We start from the raw sequence: 25,646 nt of genomic DNA on the forward strand, positions 1-25,646 counted from the left end.
CTCATCACATGGGCAAGTTGAAATCCCTGACACTATTAATGATACTATGATATGCTTGGAGACAGGAGCCTTGAATGACTGTCTTCTCAGAACCTCTACCCAGCAGCTGACTGAAGCAATTGAAGAGACTCACAGCCAAACATTAGATGAAGCTTGGAAGTCTTATTGAAGAGTTTGGAGAAGGACGGAGGGATCCGGAGTGGCTAAAAACTCCACAGTTACACCAGCAGGGTCAAGTCACCTGGCCTCTTGGGAGCTCTCAGAAACTGAACCACCAACCAAAGAGACTGAACCTAGCACCCTACACATATGTAGCAGATGTCCTACTTGGAAGGTACTTGGAGGAGATGGGGCACTTATCATGATATAAAGTGAATAAATAAATTACTGGAAAAGAAAGTTGAACCAGGCTGCATGGCCATGTGCTCCAGAGACTAAGTGTTTGTAAAACAGCACACTGTGTATGACTCAGAGCACACTGTATATTTCTCTTGGGCTGAGCATCTTAATACTTTACTATAAGTCATGTTAGGCAGGACCACACCATTTTACTCAAAATCTCCTATTTTAGTTGAACTAGTGTAATTACAGTAATTTGGTTTCACAATAATTGAGTGCATGTTCTGTGGACCCAAGCAATGGTGAGTCAGGATATTTATTGATAATCTACAATTGATTTCCTCACCACTCCTTCCTAATGTCAACTACTGTCAAAGCAGAAATTATTTCACCCTACTTCTCCACCCCTTCTGTTCTGTAACTAAGTTTCTAAGTTGGTCATAGAATTAAATCCATGAAGGACCATTCTTCATTTGTAAGTCCCAATAAAAGCCAGAGAGTTTGGAAGACACTCATTAATTGGTATGTTTTTCATCTTCATTGACCAGGCAAGGTACAGACTAGAAGGAGTTGTAGGACTGTCTTCTCAGCACTGGGCAGCACAGACATGGTTAGGTGTTCAAAGCAAGTCTTAATCAAATAGCATGAGACTGAGATACAGGAGTATCTAAACAGATACTCTAAACAGAAACAAATGTGAACTCATTTGAGAAAAAGGAATAAAATTCTTAATAATTGGGAAACATTGAAAATAAAAAGCAAATGAGACATTAGAGCAGTGATGCATAAAAGATAGAATTTAAAATGTAATAGCAACAAATTATTTTGGTTTGGTTTAGTTTTTGGTGGAGGTTAGGTTTGGTTTTGTTTTGTTTTGTTTTGTTTTGTTTTGTTTTTCTGAGATAGGGTTTCTCTGCAGAGCCCTGGCTGTCCTGGAACTCACTCTTTAGACCAGGCTAACTTTGAACTCAGAAATTCACCTGCCTCTGTCTCCCAAGTGCTGAGATTAAAGGCATATGCCACCACTGCCCAGCAACAAATGATTTTTTTAAGATAAATATAATTGAAATATATATATATATATATATATATATATATATATATATATATATATATATATATACTGACCTTAAAAAGAACAGGCACTTCCCTGGTAGAAGGAATGGAATTAATAAGATACTGTTTGACCTTGCTCATATATGCAGTGTTAGCTCCTGAAATCTGTAACCTGACATACACAGCTACAGCCAATGGCATGTGTTTCAACCCTCTAAGCTGACATATGACAACTTGATTAGACATATCTCCAAAGAACAGTCCCCTGTTTGAAAATTCAATATTCATTTGGTAACCTTCCCCAATTATACACCCACCAATCTGGTCTGCCTTCATTCATCAATAAATATATTCCAGGAAACTACAAAATGCTACAATCAGGACCTTCTTCATGATGGTGGTTCCAGTAGCTGTTTGTCTACCTCTTTTGTCTCTGTGATGTATACAATAAGCTAGTCCTTGTGTTCTGCTCTGAAGGCAGAGGTATGCTCCACATGTAAATTCCTTTCATGTTACTGCAATGGACAGTTGCTATATGACTCATGGGTATATGACTATATGGTTATATGGGTAATTTAAAAATTGAGTGGTGGTATTGCTCTTTACATCAAGAGTTTAGTAATTATTTATTCTCCATCCCTTTTTGTTCTGAAACTAGGCTTCTAAGTTGGTCATAGAATTAAATTCATGCAGAACCACTCTTCACTTTAAGTCCCAATAAAAGTCAGAGAGTAATAAATTAACATTTACTAATTATTATATAGTTAAACAAAGAAGACATCAAGGTGACTACCCTGGGGAGCAAGACTGGTGTCAATGTCAACTAGGTCAACAACATAAGAGAGCTTGTCTTATTAATATTTTTCTAAAAGTCTGGAGAAATAGCTATTCTAGAATTAATATCCCTTCTCAGCGAGAAATTACTCCACATAAGAGATTAATTAAAAAAAAAACTTGCCGGGCGTGGTGGCGCACGCCTTTAATCCCAGCACTCGGGAGGCAGAGGCAGGCGGATTTCTGAGTTCGAGGCCAGCCTGGTCTACAAAGTGAGTGCCCGGACAGCCAGGGCTACACAGAGAAACCCTGTCTCGAAAAACCAAAAAAAAAAATAAATAAAAATAAAAAAAAAAATAAAAAAAAAAAACTTTTTAATGATAGCATGCACTCAGCTCTGGCTAATGCTCAAAGAAAAGGGAGCCTAGAACAGATTTTGAACTTCACATATACTGTCATCCTTAAGTCTCTTTTAGACTCAGGCCCAAGGCTATACCTTGGACAATTTAAATTGAGACAAAAGTCTGCATGTCTAATCACTTGGACAGATGGAGATTTATAGAGAAAATGAATTCTAGATCACAATATATGATTAAAAGAGAGATATAAAAGATGTGTCACTGCCAAAATTCTCACACATACAAAGGACAGAGAACACAAGGACAGAAAACACCAAGGCAAAGTGATCTCACAGTACTGTGATTGCACATCTTAGATGAACGATAGATGAAGTATTCTAACGTGTGAGTAAGGAGGATGCCTTTGCCTCTGAGAAGGCAGGCGCAGAGGAAGGTCATAGGCGCTTCTATGCAAGACTGAAAGGAGTTCGTTTTAAATAGTCCTGACTGTTGTCTGTATCAGGGTTATAGCATCACCGTAGAGAATTTAGTTTAAGATTCATTTTTATTTTATGTCTATGGGTTTTTGTCTACATGTGTGTTTGCAATACTGGCAGTGGGCAGGAGGGGGCATCAGATCCCTCCGGACTAGAGTTACAGAAGGTTAACCACCAGGTGGTTTCTGAGAATAGAAACTGTCCTTTGTAACCACATCCAGTTCTCTTAACTGCTATGCTGTCTGTATGCTTTCTATTTAACATAAATATTAAAATGTATTACATCATTTACCACTTGCTTGTCTTTTCTCTTCCTAAATTCTTCCTTTCCAATTTCTTCTTTATATATGAGTAAGTATGCACAAATATAGCAATAAAACCTTTTGAGTCCATTTCTGTTGGTTGTGTGTGTATGGTTTCAAGGCTGAATATTTGGGATTGGCTATGCAATTAGGGAGCCCATCCCCGACTAAGGCTAATTCTCCTACTCACAAGAGAACTCCATCATTTAATAAACAACAGAAGTGACCTCAAAGTGACTTGGGCTGCCATGGACAGCAAAAAATAGAAAAGTTGGGGTGGTAATTACCTTAGCTAACACTTGCTAGTGCCATGGCCCTGAAGATCTGGAGCTGCAAGGATGATAATGGACATTGGCCTGAGCCAATAACAGTCTCCTTTTGTTTCATGGGCCTCCCACCACACTCCATTGACCACACTTACCTTAAATGACTTTGAAATCTTGAAACTCTTGCCTCCACTTTTTAAGCACCATGATTACAGGCCTGTGCCATCATATCTGGATTAGACGGCTTCAAGTTCATTTAGAGAGTCATCAAGATAATGGGATGAGCCAGGTGGTGGTGGCGCTTGCCTTTAATCCCAGCACTTGGAAGACAGAGGCAGGCAGATTTCTGAGTTTGAGGCCAGCCTGGTCTACAAAGTGAGTTCCAGGACAGCCAGTGCTATACAGAGAAACCCTGTCTCGGAAAAAAAAAAAAAAAAAAAAAAAGAAAGAAAGAAAAAGAAAAAAAAAGCAACAACAACAAAAAAAAAGATAATGGGATGAGTAAGATGAGCAATTACACTCAAGTAGGTTGAAAATCCACTTATCTCTGCAAGCCTGGGCTTTGGCATCTGTAGAGTAAGGGAAAACTCTGCCCTAGTTCTTAGATGGGTCATAACAGACTCAATGACTAAAACAAAATATATTGCCTATAGCTGGAAGACAGTGGATTTTAAGATAGAAGGTGTGTACTTGATGGGAGCCTTCTTCTGTTACTGTAGTTAGGACCAGAGCCTCTATCCTAGTTACCCTAAGTAGCCAGGCTCAGCCACACAGCCTCAATAAACCAATTAAAAGAACTGAATTGTGACATGCCGACTTAGAATGCAGGCATCTGAAGGAAAAGTGGGCAGATCTCATGCACAATGTAGTCTATACACTTAGTACCAGGCCACACAGAGATTCTTAGTGAGGCTATTCTTTAAAAGTCAAAAGAAAACAATAGAAAACAAAAAAGCAAATTATAAATGAAAGTTGAAAAGATATTTATTCAGTGTGACTAATTTGAAACATAGATAAAGATATGAGGTAACTAATCTATCCTTGGGGTCTTAAATGGTTTACATAAAATTCAAGAGACATACACAATTAAGTAATGCAACCAAGCTATATAATTTTTACACATCCATAAATGCTTCCCTGATCTCAGCTTTTTCTCCTGCCGAGTAGTCAGATAACAAGGTAAATGTTTACTCAGCAGAGAAGTTAAAATCTGGATGAATCTATCTTTTCCCAGAATGAGATCCAGGGGAAATCCTAATTTTATAGGATTTATGCCATCCATAAACTTATGGACAATATCTGTTTCACTAGATGGTAGCCAAAGGAGAGATATAAACATCTCTTTAGAACATCCTATTCCTACCAGGCAGGTCTGTTATCCAGATGACAGAGTTGTAACTGAGGAGTTATAATGTCCAATTGGAGACGGGGCCTGGAGGCACTGCCATTGACAGCTCTAAGTAGTTGCCAGGACAAGGAAAGAGTTTAAGACTTGGAATGTCAAATCTGATTTTTATTAATCTTGAAATAATCCTGGTTTTCATCTCCTGTGGAAGTAAATACAAAAACTCTCCCATGCAACACAGTTCCTGCCTTTCCTTCTGAGGCTATTACTGCATCTGCACTATCGGTCTCTTACGGCACTTAAAAGGTTAAAAGTAAGTAAAGCATCACTTACTCCATGTCTGGGAGATTCCTTAGCCCCTTTCTACTCTGAGTATTTCCTTTGAAGTCCTCTTAGATTTCTCTATAATTGCTTGCTTGTCTGGTAGGATTCAACATTATGCCAGTAACATGTTTTATACCATAATGTCTACAAAATTGTTGCATCTTATTGGATACATGTGCTGGAGTATTGTCAGCTTTAATCATCAAAGACATTTCCAAGACTGTCATCAGCTCTAGTAAATGAGCAATCTCAAAATCAGTCTTTTCAAAACTTAAAGCAGTTTGCTCATTGATATATCTTAATTCTGCAAAGTCTACAAAATAAAACATACAGTCTATTGTATGACATTGCTCTAAGGTAGCACCATTGGGTAGAATCTGGATTCTTAACTCAGAATATTGCATCTCTATAGGCTGCCATTTTAATTCCTCTGGTCTTTGTGGATTTTCCTCATCTGAAACTATCTTTTCTGCCATGGTTGTAGGTTCAAGAATGGATTCTTTTGAAGATATTTTATTCTTATTTAACAAATCCTCTAATCTCTGTTCTATGGCCTACAATCTAGCATTTGATATTTTAGTCTTTTCCTTTTCTAAGTCTGCTTTATTCTGATATCTCTTTAAAAGGACATATAAAGTTGAACATACCATTATTTTTATGTGGACAGTCAAAACAAAACTACATGGAGCCAAAGTGCCTTTTCCTACTGTTTTCCATTTTTAATATGGAAAATATTTCCTTTTAAATCTCTCCATCCTTTGGAAACCTTATTTTACTTTTCTATCTCTCTCTTTATTATTAACACTTTTTCACTTTCTTTCATTTCTTTAGAGACTTTATTTTCTAGGATATTTCTTTCTCTCATTGCTTTCTAAACCTAATGTCTTTTTGTGTATTGAATTTTCTCTAAAATCTTTTGTCTGGGGAAACCTTTTTAATATTATTTATCTCTCTCTTGAAATATCTTATTTGATTATTTTCAACTAAATATTTATATCTACTTTACTGTTTTCAAACTTATACATAATGGCCTGAGAGACCACCAGCTGAGTTAGCTCAGGGGCCTCTAGTTATAAAGCTGTGCCTAGAAACTGAGTCAAGGCTCAAGAAGATGAGCTAGCTTTTCTATTCAGAAGTCTGGGCCTCCTCAGTCATGCCACAGTGCTGGGAAATGTTCCTTTTGTCCTTCTGTGTATTTACTGGTTCCTCAGGCAGGCACAGTCTATGGTGGCTAGCTCTGCCCTCTTGAATTGGTCTAGTAGGCAGTCCTTGCTGATTTTATGGCCTGGTGCAGCAGTTGGCCCTTTGAATTCCACCCACTCCAGGCCTTAGGGAGGATGTCCAAGCCCACTGCAGGCTTCTCCCACAGGTAGTCAGTGGTTTTCCAGGAGCCCAGACAGTTCAGTACCTCTGCCCTGCCTGGGAAGTACTCTAAAGCTCCAGGCTGAGAGACTGCAGGCTGCCAGCTGAGTTAGCTCATGGGCCTCTAGTTAGTAGAGCTGTGACTAGGAATTGAACTGAGGCTCCAGAAGAGCCAGCTTTTCTACAAAGAAGGATTGCCTGTTTGTTTTTAGAGCTGTCTTCTGCACAGCCTCTGGAGTTTCCCACTCCTTGGCTAAAACACTGTCTTCCACCACGTTAGGCACCATTTGTAACCATGAATTATTCTAGCCAGCCTCTTTGTTCCCAGAATAAATGCCCACCCAGGCCATAAGCTTTGACTCATTCCCTAATTATCTTACAACTTATATAACCTGTTTATTCTAGTCTGTGTGTCACATGGGTACTCAGTTCATGTATCTATTTCCTCCAAGCCCAGGTGGGATCGCCCACCTACATCTAACACTTAAGAGTTCCAATCTCGGGGCTGGAGAGATGGCTCAGCGGTTAAGAGCACTGACTGCTCTTCCGAAGGTCCTGAGTTCAAATCCCAGCAACCACATGGTGGCTCACAACCATCCGTAATGAGATCTGGCACCACCCTCTTCTGGAGTGTCTGAAGACAGCTACAGTGTACTTAAAGCATACAATAAATAAATTTAAAAAAAAAAAAAAAAAGAGTTCCAATCTCTATCAGATGTCCCAACTTCTTTTTCCTGCCTCTGCTAATAGGCCATCAGGTGTTTATTGACAGGCGATGCTTCTACACAGTACATAAGAGAAATAATATAGATACTACATTATTCCTCTGTCTCCTATCATTTAACAGTGATAGACTGCTAAATGCTTGCTGAAGGATTCACTGGACTTCCTGTGAAAACTCTCCACATTGCTTATTTTCATTGTTAGCATAATTCTCCTAAAGTGAGTAAAAATAACAAAAAGTATTATTAAAACCAGTCAGATTTTATGAGGATAATTCAATACTTTTTCCTTTTGGAATTTTTTGAGACAGGATGTCTCTACATCACTATGGCTGTCCTAGAACTCACTATATGGACCAATTTGGGCTCAAACTCAGAGAAATTGGCCTGCCACTGTCTCTCAGGTGCTGGAATTATAGGGATTCACCTCTAAGACCAGCTCATGATTTTTAAAATGACATAGTTTTGAACTAAAGAATTGAAGGATAAAATAAGATTTGAAAAGAAACCGTCCTTGATTGGATGAACAGTAATACTTCTTGAAATTCAACCCTAATCATTTAAACTGGCAAGTCACTTCATATGTTCTCAATAATTGGGTTATTTTCTTTGCATTGTTAATTTCATCCACTTAAAAATGTTTGACACGTGCTTGTGTGCACATACTTGTCTCATGGTGCTCATGTGGCAGAGAGAGAACAACTTATTGGTGTCTACTATCTACTTCACCTACATGAGTTCTAGAGATGAAATCCAGGCAGTCATTTGGGTTTAAAATCATTTATGTATGAGCTGGTGTGTGGGTAAATGTGCTACAGTACAAGTATAGAAATAAGAGAACAATTTGTAGGACTAATATTAGTCTACCAAAGATTCAAGTCATTAGGCTTAGCAGCAAGCAACAAGACCATTCTCTAGCATTCATTTGTAGTTCTAGGAAAACATTAAGAACAAGAGTTTACTACTCAGAATAAATGAACACATCCCCATAAAAAAGCAGTATATCATTTTCATTTGCAAATAGGATTTATTATTCAGTTTCTCCTGTTTTCCTCCATCCTTAGATGACAATATGCTCATAATCTGAAAAAGAAATTACTATTTTACTGATGTATTGTTTCAATTAATCTTATTTGAACACCAGTAAGATGGCTCAGTGGGAAGTCTGTGGTGTTAAAAGCTAGCATCCCGACACTGATTATCATATAAAGATAGCCAAAGTAGACCCCACAAAGTTGTCTTCTACTCTCCACCTATCTGTCATGGCCCAAAAATCCATAATTGCATTTTATACACACACACAGAAAATTTAAAAATCTCATGGCTGTTGAATTATACAGCATCTCTAGATAATTCGATTAGAAGGTGGTACTTCAAAATGAAGTGCCAAATGTTAACTAATGGGAACATGAAGCATGGAACATCAAGTAACATACATAGCCACAGCACATCCAACTACATTGTGAGACATACAGTTGATTGCTGACTATGCTACATCTCTTAACACATAGATGAAAACGCCACTTTGGTAACACACATGAGGCTTTACTGTTTCTTATATTCGCTTCTATTAAGCATTTCAATCCTAACATTGTTAAAAAAGAGTTGACACAACAGGACACTTGGGGGGGGGGGGAGGGTATATCTACTACTCTTGAACTTGTACCCAGAATGCTGGTACACGAGAGTCAAGAGTTCAAATATAGCCTTGACTAATTACTGGCATCCAAGCCAGGCTTGATGACAAATACCACCTCAAAGGACTTTGTGAAAATATGAAAACAAAATGAACAACCACCCACCACCCTTTCACAGACACCCTTACTTGAAAAGTATGGTATTTCTCTTGTGTGAGTTCTTTCGTATTTCCTAGCATCACAGTGATATATATAGTCTTTAAAATATTTACAGGGTTAAAATCATGGCCAAGCAGTTAAGACAAGTTCAATCCGAGGATCAAGACCATGTTTTTGACAAATCCCCATAATTCTTGCTACAAGATCCCAGGGAATAGACACACACACACACCACACCACACCACACCACACCACATAATTAAAATGAAAATTATAAACAAATAATTTTTACTCATGAATGTTTTTCTTATGTAAGCATTCATTCCTTTAACTCAGATGTTAAGGCACCTAGAAGGTTACCTACAGTTTTTCTTCATCATGAATGGTAACAGAACGGAAGCACATAGGCATGAAGTTAGAGAAATCAATATTGCTCAGATGATATTTTCTTGGAAAGAATTAAGAAATGCTGCCCTGCTGAAAGAAATACTTCACTTGCAGTTGGCTTGAGAGTTTAGATCTGCACACTATTTCTAGGTCTGACTAATTCTTGCTGCATATTGAGGATGTGAGGTATAAGTCTCCTCTTTTAGCTGCCATGTGTGACACTTGTTGCACTGCCACGTTCATGGTGATCCCATAGCCCCATGGAACCATAAGTCAAATTAAAAAAATTTTTTAAGTTGCCCTAGGCATTATGTTTTATTACAGCAACAGAAAAGGCACTAATACACACTCCTCAACTTTTACATCTAGATGAGTTATTTCATGTAATTGAATTGTGAAATCTAAAAGGGCTATCTTATCCTTTATCCACGCAGCTATTATAAGTATGAATTTACAAGTACAAAGTAAAGAGGAGCACCATAATGCCTGGATTGTTGACACGTGTCAGATGTTTTCTCCAGAACAATAATTTTGGCTTACTTATAAAATTATATTAATTATAAATTTAAAAGTTCTTATAAAATCCTTATAGATACCTCACAGTATGTATTCTTTCAGGTCTCTAAACACTACTGTGGTATGTAAAGCCTTTAACAGATTGGTTACACACTAAGGGTTTTGATATTGAATAAAGATACTAAGAAAAACAAAGCTTTACCACACTGACTACATTTACAGGGTTTCTTTGCAGTATGGCTTTTCCTCACAATTTCTGCTCCATGAACTACTGCTACATGTACAGGCTTTACCACATTGCCTATGTGTTCTTTTATCTAGCCATAAATATGTTATGAAAAGGCTTTATCAAACTGATTACATTTGTAGGGTTTCTCACCAGGATATTTTCTTTTATATATTTGTAAATAACTGTTCTGAGAAAAGGCTTCCTAATATTGACTCCATTTATAGGGTTTCTCTCATTTACGTATTCAAAGATGATTGTAATATGCAAATGCTGTGAACAATAAAATTGTCCAAAGTACAGCCATTGTGTTACTAGACTTCATTTAATCATTGGTGAAACTAAACTCAAGTTCCCAGAACATAAGGGAGTTGGAGACTTCCTAATAACTTTCCATTATTCATCTTTGTTCCCCAAAACATCATAACTGTTCCTAACCATGGTCCTTATTTTTCATAACATACCGACTTTTCCTAACAACAGCTTCAGTTATGCATCTTTTGTTCCCCAAAACATAATGCCTGTTTCTAACCACAAAGAGAAAATGAATATAATTTTTAGGCTCTAAAACCTATGTTCTGCACCAACTGACAAAGATCAACTACATAAGGAATACTCCTAGCCCCAAATCTGATTGGTGGGAAAATTTGCTGTAGCTTGGCACAGATGTTTGTGGTTTTCAAGCTTTTAACTCTGGCTCAGAGTTAAAGTTCAGCTCCTGAGTATGTTCTGTGGCCCTGATTGATCAGTAATGGCTTGATTATAATAAACTGTCATCAGCATTAACCTGGCATTTTAGTTGTGTTGGATCTAAGTGGGCTCCATAACAGGAAGACTTTACCGCATTGCCTACATTCATAGAATTTATTTCCAGTATGTGTACTTTCATGATGATTATAAAACCATGCAAAGCCTTCACCATATTAAATACATTCTTGAGGTTTCTTTTCAGTATGAATTCATTTGTGCCTTTGAAGAATACTGTGACATACAAAGGATTTACCACATTGCTTACATTAATAAGGTTTCTCTCCAGTATGTGTTCTTTCATGCCTCTGAAGATGACTGTTATATCCAAAGGCTTTGCCACACTGGTTACATTCATAAGGCTTCACTCCAGTGTGTATTCTTTTATGCACTCGGAGACTACTATCATATGGAAAGGCTTTACCACATTTATCACATTCATAGGGTTTCTCTCCAGTATGTGTTCTTTTATGTACTTGGAGACTATTGGACTGTGAAAAGATTTTGCCACATTGATTACATCTGAAGGGTTTCTCTCCAGTATGTGTTCTTTCATGTTTTCGGAGTCTACTATGATATGCAAAGGCTTTAAGACACTGATTGCATTCATAGGGTTTCTCTCCAGTATGTATTCTTTTATGTTTTTGGAAACTACTGGGACATGCAAAGGTTTTACCACAATGATTACATTCATGAGGTTTCTCTCCGGTATGTGTTCTTTTATGTATTCGGAGTTGACTGTGTAGTTTAAAGGTTTTACCACACTGGTTGCATTCAAAGGGTTTCTCTCCCGTATGTATTCTTTCATGTATTCGGAGAGTTTGGTGGTCTGAAAATGCTTTACCACACTGATTACATTCATGAGGTTTCTCTCCAGTGTGTGTTCTTTTATGTCGTTTAAGACTACTATGACTTGCAAAGGCTTTACCACAATGATTACATTTGTAAGGTTTCTCTCCAGTATGTGTTCTTCCATGCACTCGAAGACTGCTGAGACATGCAAAGGCTTTATCACACTGATTACATTCATAAGGTTTCTCTCCAGTGTGTATTCTTTTATGTATTCGTAAATAATAGTGTTGTGAAAAGGCCTTATCACATTCATTACATTTGTAAGTTTTCTCTCCAGTATGAGTTCTTTCATGATTTCGAAGAATATTATGATGTGCAAAGGCTTTACCACATTGATTACATTCATAGGGTTTCTCTTCTGAATGAGTTCTTTTATGTCTTTGAAGAGTATTATGTTCTGAAAAAGCTTTACCACATTGAATACATTTGTAGAGTTTCTCTGCAGTATGTATCCTTTTATGTATTCGAAGATGGCAGTGATATGCAAAGGCTTTACCACATGGATTACATTCATAGAATTTCTTTCCAGTATGAATTCTTTTATGTATTTGGAGACTACTGTGATGTGCAAAGGCTTCACCATACTTAATATCTTCATAGGGTTTCTCTCCAGTATGACTTCTTTCAGGTCTGCAAAGATAATTGTGAAATCTTTACTACATTCATTATATCAATTAATTTTTTTATCTTTAACAATCTGATCTAATTGTAAAGAAGAATCAGATCTTAACATTTTATTACTTTGTTTAATGTATCCCTTTGATATGGGTTGCTTTGCATCTTTGAAGATACCTATGATAGTAAGAGCATTTACTACATGGCTTATATTTATAGCATGCTTTTTCTCTATGATGGTTTTTACATATTTGAAGAGAACAGTAAGAACTTAGAACCTTACCACACTGATTGCATTCATAAATTTTCCTATACTGTAAGTCATACTACATTTGCCAAGTGAATCAGGACAAACAGAAGAATTTCCACATTTCTAGTACTCATAGGGATCTTCTGCAGTATGAATTTGTGGCTGTATTCCCAATGAACTTGGAAAACTAATTAATTGTAAACTTGTATCACATTCAGAAAATCTACTCAAAGTGGAGACTACTGAGAGGACTAAATCAGGCAAACTCTATGACAGGCTCCAAACCAACAGTTTGAAAGACTAGGCCTAAGTTTCTGTTCCCCAAACTGGACAAGTCTGGGCAAGTCAGTTATTGGAAAAATCATAGCCTCCATGGGCAGCCAATAATGAGCTGCCTCATCATCTGGCTGGAGGCAAAAATAAATAGTCATGTGAGTCAGCAACAGTTTCTAGGTTCCCCCTGGAAAGTCCCTGGAGCCCTAGCCAGTCCTGTAGACATGCATACTCCTGGATATACAGACAATTAATCAGGATAAAGGTCACCTACGCTTCCCTGAAATTCCCCAAATTGCCTTTAAATTAAGTCTGTGAAGCTCACATCTCCGTCTTCCATCCTGATGAATGGTAGACCCGTGAATGCTGGATTTTTGCAAAATAAATACTTGCCTTTGATACTATTTGAGTCTGAGGTATTGTTTTTGGCCAATCATGGACCCTTATACCACTACATATCTTCTAATTAGTTTTGAAGAGAGAAGTGCATTGCTTCTTTCAATATTTTTATGCCTACATGGCTTATATCCATTGTGACAAATGATATATCTATTGAAAGAATAGCAAATGAAAGGTTTCCACATTGCATTCCCACAGTTCTGACTTTTTGTTCCTCATAGACATGTAGTATAGGGATTAAATTTTTCCACAACAACATTCTTGACTCTCATAAACTGCCCCTTTCACCAAACTTAGTAATGTTACTACAGGCATTAGAGTAATACCAGCTTTAATATGGACTATTTGTTTATTAGAAGGTTTTAGAGATATACTTATTATCTATTCAATGTGTATATCTTTTACAATATCTGAGTATTACAAGACCAAACAAATTGGCAGTTCTGCAGCATAGATCCAATGGGGCTATGATTCAAATGCTGATGTCTGCTAAGTCATTGTTTCCTTGAATTCTTTCTTAGAGGGATGATGTACAAACACAAATAAGATACCTGACACTGGGATATATGATGCCATGGTTTGAATATGCTTGGCCTAGGAAGTGGCACTATTTGGAGGTGTGGTCTTGTTGGAGTAGGTGTGTTACTGTGGGCATGAGCTTTAAGACCCTCAATTTTGCTGCCTAGAAGTCAGTATTCTGCTAGCAGCCTTCAGATGAAGATGTAGAACTCTTAGCTCTGCCTGTACCATGTCTGCCTGGATGCTGCCATGCTCTAGCCTTGATGATAATGGACTGAACCTCTGAACCTGTAAGCCAACCCCAATTAAAAGTTGTCCTTATAAGAGTTGCCTTGAGCCGGGCGTGGTGGCGCATGCCTTTAATCCCAGCACTCGGGAGGCAGAGGCAGGTGGATTTCTGAGTTCGAGGCCAGCCTGGTCTTCAGAGTGAGTTCCAGGACAGCCAGGGCTACACAGAGAAACCCTGTCTCGAAAAGAACCAAAAAAAAAAAAAAAGAGTTGCCTTGGTTGTGGTGTCTGTCCACAGCAGTAAAATGCTGACTAATACATATAGTTTTGTAAGAATTTACAACTTAAAGCAGTGCTTTTTTAAAATGTTGCTGTTTTAAACACTTCTATGACACAGTAAAAAAAAATTTTAAAGGCACAATTATATTAGCTTGTACATGAAAATTACCTTCCATGTCTTCTAGAACTTTGAAAATGTTCTTCAATAGTTTGGTCTTCCAAATTGTAACCTAAAATATAGTATCAGAAAATATATGCTATATTATTGGAAATTAGGCAAAATTTAAGTATCTTCATTAAACCTTAGAACCATGCCTGATTTATTCACTTCATTCTTCTTCATTCTCAATTGAACTTACAATAAAGAATCAATAGGCCGGGCGTGGTGGCGCACGCCTTTAATCCCAGCACTTGGGAGGCAGAGGCAGGTGGATTTCTGAGTTTGAGGCCAGCCTGGTCTACAAAGTGAGTTCCAGGACAGCCAGGGCTACACAGAGAAACCCTGTCTCGAAAAACCAAAAAAAAAAAAAAAAAAAAAAAAGAATCAATAACAAAAAAAATTTGTCCCTTATTTTAAAAAGTAAGAATATTTACTGTCTTACCTATAGCAGTGAGGTTCCTATAGGTCTCCAGCATCACATCTTTGTAGAGACTCTTCTGGGAAGGATCCAACAAAGCCCACTCTTCCGAAGTGAAGTCCACATGCACATCATCAAAGGTCACTGCATCCTGAAATACCCCAGACATGTGTACAACAAAAGGTTGTGTATACTACATTGACAATATATTCTTATAATTCTGGTACTTCCAACACCTATTCCATAATACAGATGTTATAATGGAATTGCCAAGTAAGGAAATTGAAGAGGATTGTGACCCTTGTCATTTCTGTGCCTTTTGCAAGAGAAACACCTACTGTGAGAGAGAGAGAGAGAGAGAGAGAGAGAGAGAGAGACCAACAGTAGTGAGTACATATCAGAGAAATGATTTGATTAATTACTAACAAAAAAGATGGATAAGCTGGGTGTATTTGCTCATGTCTTTAATACTAGAAATCAGGAGCCAGAGGTATATGTTATCTCATTGAGTTGGATGCCAGTCTAGTCCATGTAATGAGATACAGGACATTCAGAGGTACATATTAAGATTCTGACACCCCTGCAAAAAAATCAATTAAGCAAAAAAACAAACAAACAAACAAACAAAAAAACCAAAGAACTCAGAGGTCTTTACTGAAGTTCCAGTTGAATACAGTTCTGTATTCACCTTCCTGAGACCTTAAGTGCCCCAGTTTAAACTGTAACATTAGTAAGATCTTACTAAAAGGAAATGCATGTTTACACAGTTATAAATAAATGGATAAAATATTAGCAATATAAATGTTGATCATAAATAAGCAACATATGGCAGGAGGGATGGCTTACCAGTGAAGTGCTCTTGCTAAGTCTTGCAAATAACTGAAATCACTTGCCAGTAATTACAAGGTGTCTTATAACTATCTAGTGTTCCAACTTCAGGAATTCTGAGGTCATGTTCTGACTACTATGAGGAATAGGCACAAATCAGGCACATAATCATGCATACATACAAGATACTAATATTCATCTTTAAAATTAAAAACAAACATGACAGGTAGGAATAATGACAGGCTAGCAAAATAGCTTATCGTTGAATAAAAATTGCTTCTAATATAATTTAGTTGATTTAAAGTTATGGTCTATAATGGCAATGTCACACATCTGCAATTCAATGACTCAGAAGGCTCAGGTACCATTAACATCATGAATATACGCTGTCTTGAAAAACAGAATATACGCTATCAAACTTAAAAGTTGAAGATGTGGAGGAAGATCAACACAACAGCATATGCTTGACTTGTACAAAAACCAACATTCCAGCACCATCAGCCAATATATAAAAACAAAAACAAAAACAAAAACAAAAACAAAAACAAAAAGTCATTTTGGCCTCTAGAACTCTACAGCCAGGTGGATCTCCATGTTTGAAGTCTGCCTTGTCTAATTCCCACTTTGAGAACAGGGAAGGTTACAGAGAAACTTTGCCTTCAAAACCAAAAAGAACAAAATTAAAAATATCAAAACAGCCAGGTGGTTAAAAATATCAAAACAGCTGGGCAGTGGTGGCGCACTTCTTTAATCCCAGCACTCGGGAGGTAGAGGCAGGTGGATTTCTGAGTTCGAGGCCAGCCTGGTCTACAAAGTGAATTCCAGGACAGCCAGGGCTATACAGAGAAACCCTGTCTCAAAAAAAAAAAAAAACAAAAAACAAAAAACAAAAAAGAAATCAAAACATCTGGCTAGCAAAATAGCTTATCGTTGAATAAAAATTGCTTCTAATATAATTTAGTTGATTTAAAGTTATGGTCTATAATGGCAAAGGCATGCCAGCATGAGAAGGCAGGTGGCTGATCAGTTTCAACCACAACCCAGTAGACATAAAGAACAGGAAATGGGTTGAGTTTATACATATTGAAATTTCACCCCCAATATGGAATTTAGAATGGCTCCCACTACAAAAGCTTCCTCAAACTCACCAAAAAAAAAAAAAAAAAAAAAAACACAAAAGAGAGAAACAAGTGCTCAAAGACATCATACGATCTGGGAGCTTTTTGATTCAATCTATAATACTCTGATTCTGGTCACTATAGGCTCATGGTCATCCCATGATGAAAATAAATTTATTTTAACTTCAATGATCTTCATACTCTGAAACAACTCATACTGTTCAAATGTCCAAAGTTTCTTCTGGCACTCAAGACAATCTCTTAATTGCCATATCTTGTAAAATCAGAAAACAACACACAATGGCACAGAATACCCTTTCTCATTCCAATAAAAAGGAAATGTGTATATAGTGAACGAAAATTGAACCAAGGCAACAGACCCAGCAGGGAGGGCAACACCATATCCTGTAGCTCTGTCTCAGACATATAGGTCTTCAGTTTCAAATTGATAAGCTGTCTCTATCACTGCAACTTCTCATACATCTCTCACTTTGCTTATTTCCATTCCCTATATGCAGCTCTCCATGGCAGATACCTTGTAGTTTGAGTATCTCAACAGGTTGTAGTCACAAAAGGTAATGGAGGATCCATTCTCATAGCTTCACCCAATAAATGTTTAGTCTCTTCACTGGAGCTCTGACTTTGTCAAACATGGATGGAAGCAACCGTGCTGAACTGAAATCATGGAGAAGGAATTCCTAACCTTTGAGCTTTGCATCTTTCTTGTTTCCAGAACCAGCACAAGATGTGTGATCCTGTCAGTTTGACTTCTAAATTCAAACAGACCCTGCTACACTTGAACCACAGTTGCAGCAGATTTTATATGAAGTTCTTTCCTGGGACTAGGACTAACTATGCCTCCTTCTTTCAGTTATTTAATACTTAGCAGTATTACCATTAGGGCATGTACCTGGACCTTCTCTTTAATGGTAATAATCTCCTTGAAAATTCCTGCTTCTGTCTCAGCACTTGACTGCCATCTGAAACTACCTAGTGCTGTTTTTCTTTACAAAACATAAACCACATTATTTCTGTCCCACATGTTGCTTTTTTCATCATAGACGTGACTGAGTCATTAGTAACAGCCATCCAACAGGTTTAGTATTTTGTCTATGAAATCAGTCTATTATTTTTTAAGTCTGCCTTACTCAGTTTCTCAGGGCAGGGCAGAATAAAAGATTTGGGGCCAAAATACTACACAAAAGACCTCAAGCTAAATTTTTCATGGAGTCTATTTTTTCACTGAAATCCTATGACCTTGACTTCTTCTGTCTGCCTCACTCTCAAAACTCTGATCTTCCAGGTCCTGCATGAACAGCTGATTACGCTCTCCGTACAGCTTTTTTATGCCATCTGCCACCTTAATTTCTAATATTTTTCATTCTTCCAAAAGAGGATATTCCAAGTTTCTCTCCAGCAGCAAAATAACTTCTTACATATTATTTTGTTGTTGTTGTTCTAACTTGTTACTCTGCTGCTGTGAATGAATCCTCTAAGCAAAAGCAGCATAGGTAATAAACAGGTTTTGGGGTTGTTTCTGTCAGATTAGAGCCTAGAATAGAAACTCGTGCTAGAAAATGGGCAAACTGTTTCCCGGCTTGGTCTCTTGCCTGGTCACTGAATCATGCTAAGGTAGCTTCCCTATCCAGTCCAGGCCCACTTGCTTATGGATATTACCACGTTCAATGGAAGAGCTTTTCTGCCTCAATCATCAACCAACACAATGTCTCACAGACATAGCAACAAGCCATTCTAATGGGGGCACACCTTCAACTGAGGCTCCCTCAGATGATTGTAGGTTCTGAAATGTTGAGAAACTAAAACTAACTAAGCCACAGAGACAATAATATATGAGAAAGTTTTAACCAATGCTACTCCTGCCAGAAAACCAGGTAGGCAGGCTGTCCAGATATCTACCAGACTATCTGTTACTCCAGACCAAAATTTCAAAGTTGCTGCAAGCACTGGACTAGAACACCAGAGGCAGCTTCCCCTCCCCATGCCTAAACCTTAAGTAGATTGCTAAGATTATCTCTCCATGACCTCCAACACTAGCAAGCATTTCTCCTGGAATATACCCACCAACCAGGTCAGTAAAAGAGGCAACATTCAGACAACACACTTTCAGAAAATTCAGAGAACAAACAGAAACCCAGAGAAAAAATACTCAAACAAGACAAACACAGAAATCAGCACCTAGACCTATAATCACCCCAATCCCAGATGTCTAGACACCAGAATAAGAACATAATCAATAAAAGCCAAAGAAATATTTCACCAACAGAGCCAAGTAATCATACCACACTAAGTCCTGAATGTTCCCACATACCTGAAAGCCCAAGAAAAAGACCTTAAAACCAACTATATGAAAATGATAGGGATCCTTAAAGAGGAAGTACATAAATTTATTAAAGAAATATAGGCAATGGGATTGCAAGCTTGTACAACCACTCTGGAAATCAGTCTGGGGGTTCCTCAGAAAATTGGACATAATACTACCAGAGGATCCAGCAATACCTCTCCTGGGTATATATCCAGAAGATGTTCCAACCGGTAAGAAGGACACATGCTCCACTATGTTCATAGCAGCCTTATTTATAATAGCCAGAAGCTGGAAAGAACCCAGATGCCCCTCAACAGAGGAATGGATACAGAAAATGTGGTACATTTACACAATGGAGTACTACTCAGCTATTAAAAGGAATGAATTTATGAAATTCCTAGGCAAATGGATGGACCTGGAGGGCATCATCCTGAGTGAGGTAACACAATCACAAAGGAACTCACACAATATGTACTCACTGATAAGTGGATATTAGCCCAAAAACTTAGGATACCCAAGATATAAGATATAACTTGTTAAACGCATGAAACTCAAGAAGAACGCAGACCAAAGTGTGGACACTGTGCCCCTTCTTAGAATTGGGAACAAAACACCCATGGAAGGAGTTACAGAGATAAAGTTTGGAGCCGTGACGAAAGGATGGACCATCTAAAGACTGCCATATCCAGGAATCCATCCCATAATCAGCTTCCAAACGCTGACACCATTGCATACACTAGCAAGATTTTGCTGAAAGGACCCAGATATAGCTGTCTCTTGTGAGAGTATGCCGGGGCCTAGCAAACACATAAGTGGATGCTCACAGTCAGCTATTGGATGGATCACAGGGCCCCCAATGGAGGAGCTAGAGAAAGCACCCAAGGAGCTAAAGGGCTCTGCAACCCTATAGGTGGAACAACATTATGAACTAACCAGTACCCCAGAGCTCTTGACTCTAGCTGCATATGTATCAAAAGATGGCCTAGTCGGCCATCGCTGGAAAGAGAGGCCCATTGGACTTGCAAACTTTATATGCCCCAGTACAGGGGAACGCCAGGGCCAAATAGTGGGAGTGGGTGGGTACGGGAGTGGGGGGGGGGGGTGTATTGGGGACTTTTTGGGAGGAAAAACTTATCGAGACCATATCCAGAGGTTAGGCATGGCCCCCTGGTTGAGGGATGGGGGCTACCCACCCATCTCCAAAATTTTAATCCAGAATTTCTCCTGTCTAAAGGAAATACAGGGACAAAGAATGGAGCAGAGACTGAAGGAAAGACCATCCAGACCTTGCCCCACCTGGAGATCCATAGCACACGCAGACACCAAACCCAGTCACTATTGCAGATACCAAGAAGTGCTTGCTGACAGGAGATTGATACAGCTGTCTCCTGAGAGGCTCTGCCAGATCTGGATCAATATAGATGTGGATGTACACAGCCAAACATTGGGACTGAGCAAGGGGACCCCAATGGGGAAGTTAGGGCAAGGACTGTAGGAGCTGAAGGGGTTTGCAACCTCACAGGAAGAACAACAATATTAACCAACCAGCCCCCCAGCCCCTCAAAAAAAAAAAAAAACTCACATCGACTAAACCATGATCCAAAGAGTACATAAGGGGTAGTCATGGCTCCAGCTGGATATGTAGCAGAGGTTTATCTTATCTGGCATCACTAGGACAGGAGCCCCTTAGTCCAGTGGAGGACTGATGACCCAGGATAGGGGAACGCTAGGCCAATGAGGCAGGAGTGGGTGGGTTGGGGAGCACCCTCATAGAGGCAAGGGGAGGGAGGGGGGATAGGGGGTTTATGGAGGGGAAACTGGGAAAGGGGATAACATTTGAAGTGTTAATGACTAAAATAACCAATAAAAAGATGAAAAAAAGAGAAATACTCCCTGGTAGAGGGAGTGAAATCAATAAGATATTATTCAACTTTGCCCCTGTGTGCAATGTTAGCTGCTGAGATCTACAACTTGACACACAAAGCTATGTACAATAGCCTGTGTCTCAAATTTTTGTGCTTGCTTAACTGTGTCAATGTGGATTCTACCTATCTGCATAGGATAGTCCCCTTAATTGAAAATTCAATATTCACAGGCTCAAGCTAACCTACCCAAATTTTACAACCACCAACCTGATCCGCTTTCATTCACATGCATGAATTAACACATGATAGGAAATTACAAAACCACTCACCCTGCCTAACTCAGGTTCTCCTTCAGAATGGTGCAGCTGACTCCCTTCCGCAGCAGTCTGCGATCTAGTTACTGCCTCCCCTGCTTCCCCTGCAGTGTACAGCAGTCTGCGATCTAGTTACTGCCTCCCCTGCTTCCCCTGCAGTGTACAGCAGTCTGCGATCTAGTTACTGCCTCCCCTGCTTCCCCTGCAGTGTACAGCAGTCTGCGATCTAGTTACTGCCTCCCCTGCTTCCCCTGCAGTGTACAGCAGTCTGTGATCTAGTTACTGCCTCCCCTGCTTCCCCTGCAGTGTACAGCAAACTGTTCCTCCTATTCTGGTCTGAAGACAAAAGCCATGCTCCACATGCAAATCCTTTTCCTGTTAGTGCAATGGACATGACTCAAATGAGTGCTTTTAGAAACTCTGTTGTAACATAGCCATTTAACCTTAGAATTTAGGAAACTGAATCAAGCAAGGTCATTGCCCTGTGGATCAACTGACTAGGATCAAGGTGACCTTAGTCAACATAGCTTGACTCAGAAACATTTCTCGTTTCCAAAAGGCTGAAGATGCACCTGTCCTAGAACCTCTTCCCAGGGAAAAATCATTCCATACACAATTAAAGGATAATGAAAATCCCTTTCAAAATTGCATGCATTCAGCTCTGGCTAAGAGTAAAAGAGGAGCCATCCTAGAACAGATTCTGTATTCTACATCCGCTATCACCCTTAAGCCTCTTTAGGTTCAGGCCCCAGGTTATGTTTTGAACAATTTAAATATGAACTGGAGACTGCCAAGTCTAGCCACTTAGACAGGCAGGAGATATACACAGTAAAAATATTCCCAGAATTATCCCTTAAGTACACCAGTGTCCTCAAACTACAGTGACAGGCCCTCAAAACTAAGTGACAGGGTGCCAAGTAGAAGGTTCCAGATGAAAAAGAAAAGTAGAAGATAGAAAATATAAAAGCTGGGGTGAGGAGGCCTTACACAAGCTGTTTTATACCAAGTCCACTTCTTAGTAAGAATAGTATTCTGTATACTACTTCCAGGGGGAAATGGGAGACTTCTTTGAAGTCAGCAGAAAATATCATACAAAGGACAAACTTAGGAGGAGTTTAATAAACAGGGCTGGACAGGGGAACACAAGGTCTTTCAAGAACAATATTGACCAAACCCACAGTAGCCCTGGGACTGAGAGCCACAGCCCACTGTGGTGGGAAGAGGTGGATTCTCCAGATCTGAAGCAACGTCTCCTGAAAGGCACTGGCTCTAGACCACTACCAGCTCTCCTAAATATAGTCATGGCTTTAGAGAATGTCTTACTTAGGGTTTTATTGTGTGAACAGACACCATGACCAAGGCAATTCCTGTAAGAACAACACTTAATTGAGGCTGGCTTACAGACTCAGAGGTTCAGTCCATTATCAAGGCAGGAGCATGGCAGCATCCAGGCAGGCATGGTGCAGGAGGAGCTGCGAGTTCTACAGCTTCATCTGAAGGCTGCTAGCAGAATACTGGCTTCCAGGCAGCTAGGATGGGGGTCTTAACCCCCAAACCCAGTGATACACCTACCTACTCCAACAAGGCCACACCTACTCCAGCAGGACAACACCTTCTAAAAGTGCCACTCCCTGGGCTTAGCATATACAAACCATTACAGAGAAGGAGCTCTATTTTATTCTCAATAAATCAGGGCCTTAAGGAAAGCTGCCAAGTCCTAGGCCTCAGATTGTTGCTAGCTCTGAACGCATGTTCCTGGGCCTGAGAAAAAGCTATGCCATTCTCCATACATGAGGGCCTCGTGGAAAGCCTTGCTTTATCAGGACAGCCCTCAACACAACCATGCCCTTTCTTTTCAAAGAGTTATCACCTAGTGTAGTCTTGCCCATGTGGCGGAACAAGAAGAAAATATACCTGTACAGTACATCAGGTCTTTTTTTTTAATACAGTATTTCTTTCTTTATTTTAAAGATTTATTTATTTTTTATTTATATGAGTACACTGTAGCTGTCTTCATGTAAACCAGAAGAGGGCGTCAGATCCCATTACAGATGGTTGTGAGCCACCATGTGGTTGCTGGGATTTAAACTCAGGACCTCTGGAGGAGCAGTCAGTGTTCTTAACCGCTAAGCCATCTCTCCAGCTCCAAGTACATCAGGTCTTAATGTTGGTTATGACCCTGTAATGCCCCCTGAGAGCAGCTTGATAGAGGCCTGTTCTTAGACCTAGTGGCTGGTTGTAAACCAGGGGTGTCCTTTGTTATGGTTTGGAACCATATTTCAGGACAATCCTAGTCAACAAACATGTGTATCCTAGCATCTTAATCTCTAACAGGCCTGGTTAGCATACTACTTCTCTGTAGGAAGTCTTAGCTTGATAGCCGGGTGGTGGTGGCACATGCCTTTAACCCCAGCACTTAGGAGGCAGAGGCAGGCGGATTTCTGAGTTCGAGGCCAGCCTGGTCTACAAAGTGAGTTCCAGCCAGGACAGCCAGGGCTACACAGAGAAACCCTGTCTCGAAAAAACAAAAAAACAAAAACAAAAACAAAACAAAACAAACAAAATATATATATATATATATATATATATATATATATATATGATATCACTTACTACATTACAGCTAGATATTGGAGTACTGCTACCCAACACTTAAGATACCTTGTACAACCTCCACAAGATTAACTCCAAATGGATCTTACACCTAAGTGTTAAATGCTAAGAACTTGTAGAAGACACTAAGGTTATCCAAGGCTTCCTGCCAAGGATGTTTCTACACGGAAGACCCTGCTTCAAATGCACTGATCCAGCCTCCAAAGTGAAGTAATTCTGAGGCCACCACGAGGTCCAGGGAGTGACTAGGACTGGAGAGACCAGAAGGGATGCAACAGGCTGCCACTTCCCACTCAGCCCCAGGAAGGACCTACCACTCCAGCTCCCAGCTGCTCAGTCGCCTGCTCCTCCCCTTTGCGGACTGTGACCTTGCGCTCACCATATCAAGATTTTGGATCTTGTCCGATTTCCCCTCACAGCATCCAGCAGCAGCACACAGAGCATAGCACACCAGATCAGTCAAACCTGCTCAGCTACAGAACGAAACCTACAGCAGGGCACCCCGGGGGAGCAGGGGGTGGGGGGAGGCCCTCCTCTTCTGACTGGCAGGTGTGCCTGCAGGCCCTGATTGGCCAACAAGTCTTGAACAGCGTGAGTACCTCCCTTAGGGTTGGAGTGTGCTGAAGTGTCCAGGGCCAGACCATTTCCAGATATACAAAGATCCGCATTTCCGTAGTACTTGTGCCGTCCCACCCAGCCTCTGGGGAGAACCCACCACTCTCACTCCGGCTGCTCTTCCCTTTGCCGGGGGAAATTGACCCTGCTCTCACCATGCCGTGACTGCAGAGCTTGCCTGAGCGATCCTAGCCGCACCAAACAGCAGCACACAGAGCACGCCACACGGAACCATTCGAGCCTTCAGCGGCAGAGCTGGACGTGCAGTATGGCACCCGGAAGAACCCGCCTCTTCTGACTGAGAGGCCTTCCTGGAGACCCTGATTGGCCAATGAGTCTTGAGTGACAGGAGCACCTCCCTTTGGGTTAGAGTGTGTTAAAGAGACAGAGCATAGTGGTTCCTGGCCCAGGCTTCCACTCCAAGGCCAGACCTTTCCCAGATATGCAGAGATTCGCATTTCAATAGCACTTTTTCTTGTCCTCCAATAGCTACCATAGCCAGCCCTAGGGAGGCCCTGCCACGGACCACCCCAGTCGGGTATGAGGGTTCCTGGGAAGAGGATCCTGGAAGGCTAGGTGGGTAAGGATTTGGTGGTGACAAAACAAACACAGAGGCAGTTTGAATCTGAATGTATTTTGCAGTCCTCATGCAAGGGTTTTTATGCATAAAGAAACAAATATTACAACTCTGAGAAGATGTGTTCAGTGAAGCAGTCAGATAGAACATATATCATCATAGTCATTTGGCACAATAAAATACAGAATCATCCAAGTATTACAGTTTCTCAAAAAGTGTGTTCATTGACGCAATCACGGATAGAACAGGTAACATCATTGTTATTTGGCACAATAAAAATCATCTAAGGCTAGTGGCAAATTTCCAAGAAGAAGTTAATAAATTTTAAAGGTCAGTTATTGTTAATATTTAGTACCTGATTTTTTTGTAAATCTTCAAAGCATAAATTTAAACTATTTTCATT

At 39.7% G+C, this 25,646-nt stretch overlaps 1 protein-coding gene across 2 annotated transcripts; it reads right to left on the reverse strand.

Annotated features, from left to right (window-relative positions):
• Positions 1-8,089: 8,089 nt before the first annotated feature.
• On the reverse strand, positions 8,090-24,952 carry LOC115031747 (uncharacterized). Of its 2 annotated transcripts, none has more exons than XM_085844222.1 (4): positions 24,822-24,952; positions 15,015-15,141; positions 14,582-14,642; positions 8,090-12,479 (listed from the first exon to the last, which is right to left on the reverse strand). In XM_085844222.1, exons 1-4 carry the CDS (start codon positions 24,822-24,824, stop codon positions 11,267-11,269), a joined length of 1,404 nt encoding a protein of 467 aa, XP_085700348.1. In that variant the 5' UTR covers positions 24,825-24,952; the 3' UTR covers positions 8,090-11,266. The 2 variants fall into 2 exon arrangements, with proteins under 2 accessions (XP_085700348.1, XP_085700349.1); XM_085844223.1 differs by lacking the exon at positions 24,822-24,952 and adding an exon at positions 24,651-24,804.
• Between the last annotated feature and the right edge of the window lie 694 nt (positions 24,953-25,646).

Source organism: Mus caroli, unplaced genomic scaffold, assembly GCF_978045245.1.
Source record: "Mus caroli unplaced genomic scaffold, Mus_caroli_1 scaffold_10, whole genome shotgun sequence".
Lineage (NCBI taxonomy): Eukaryota > Metazoa > Chordata > Mammalia > Rodentia > Muridae > Mus > Mus caroli.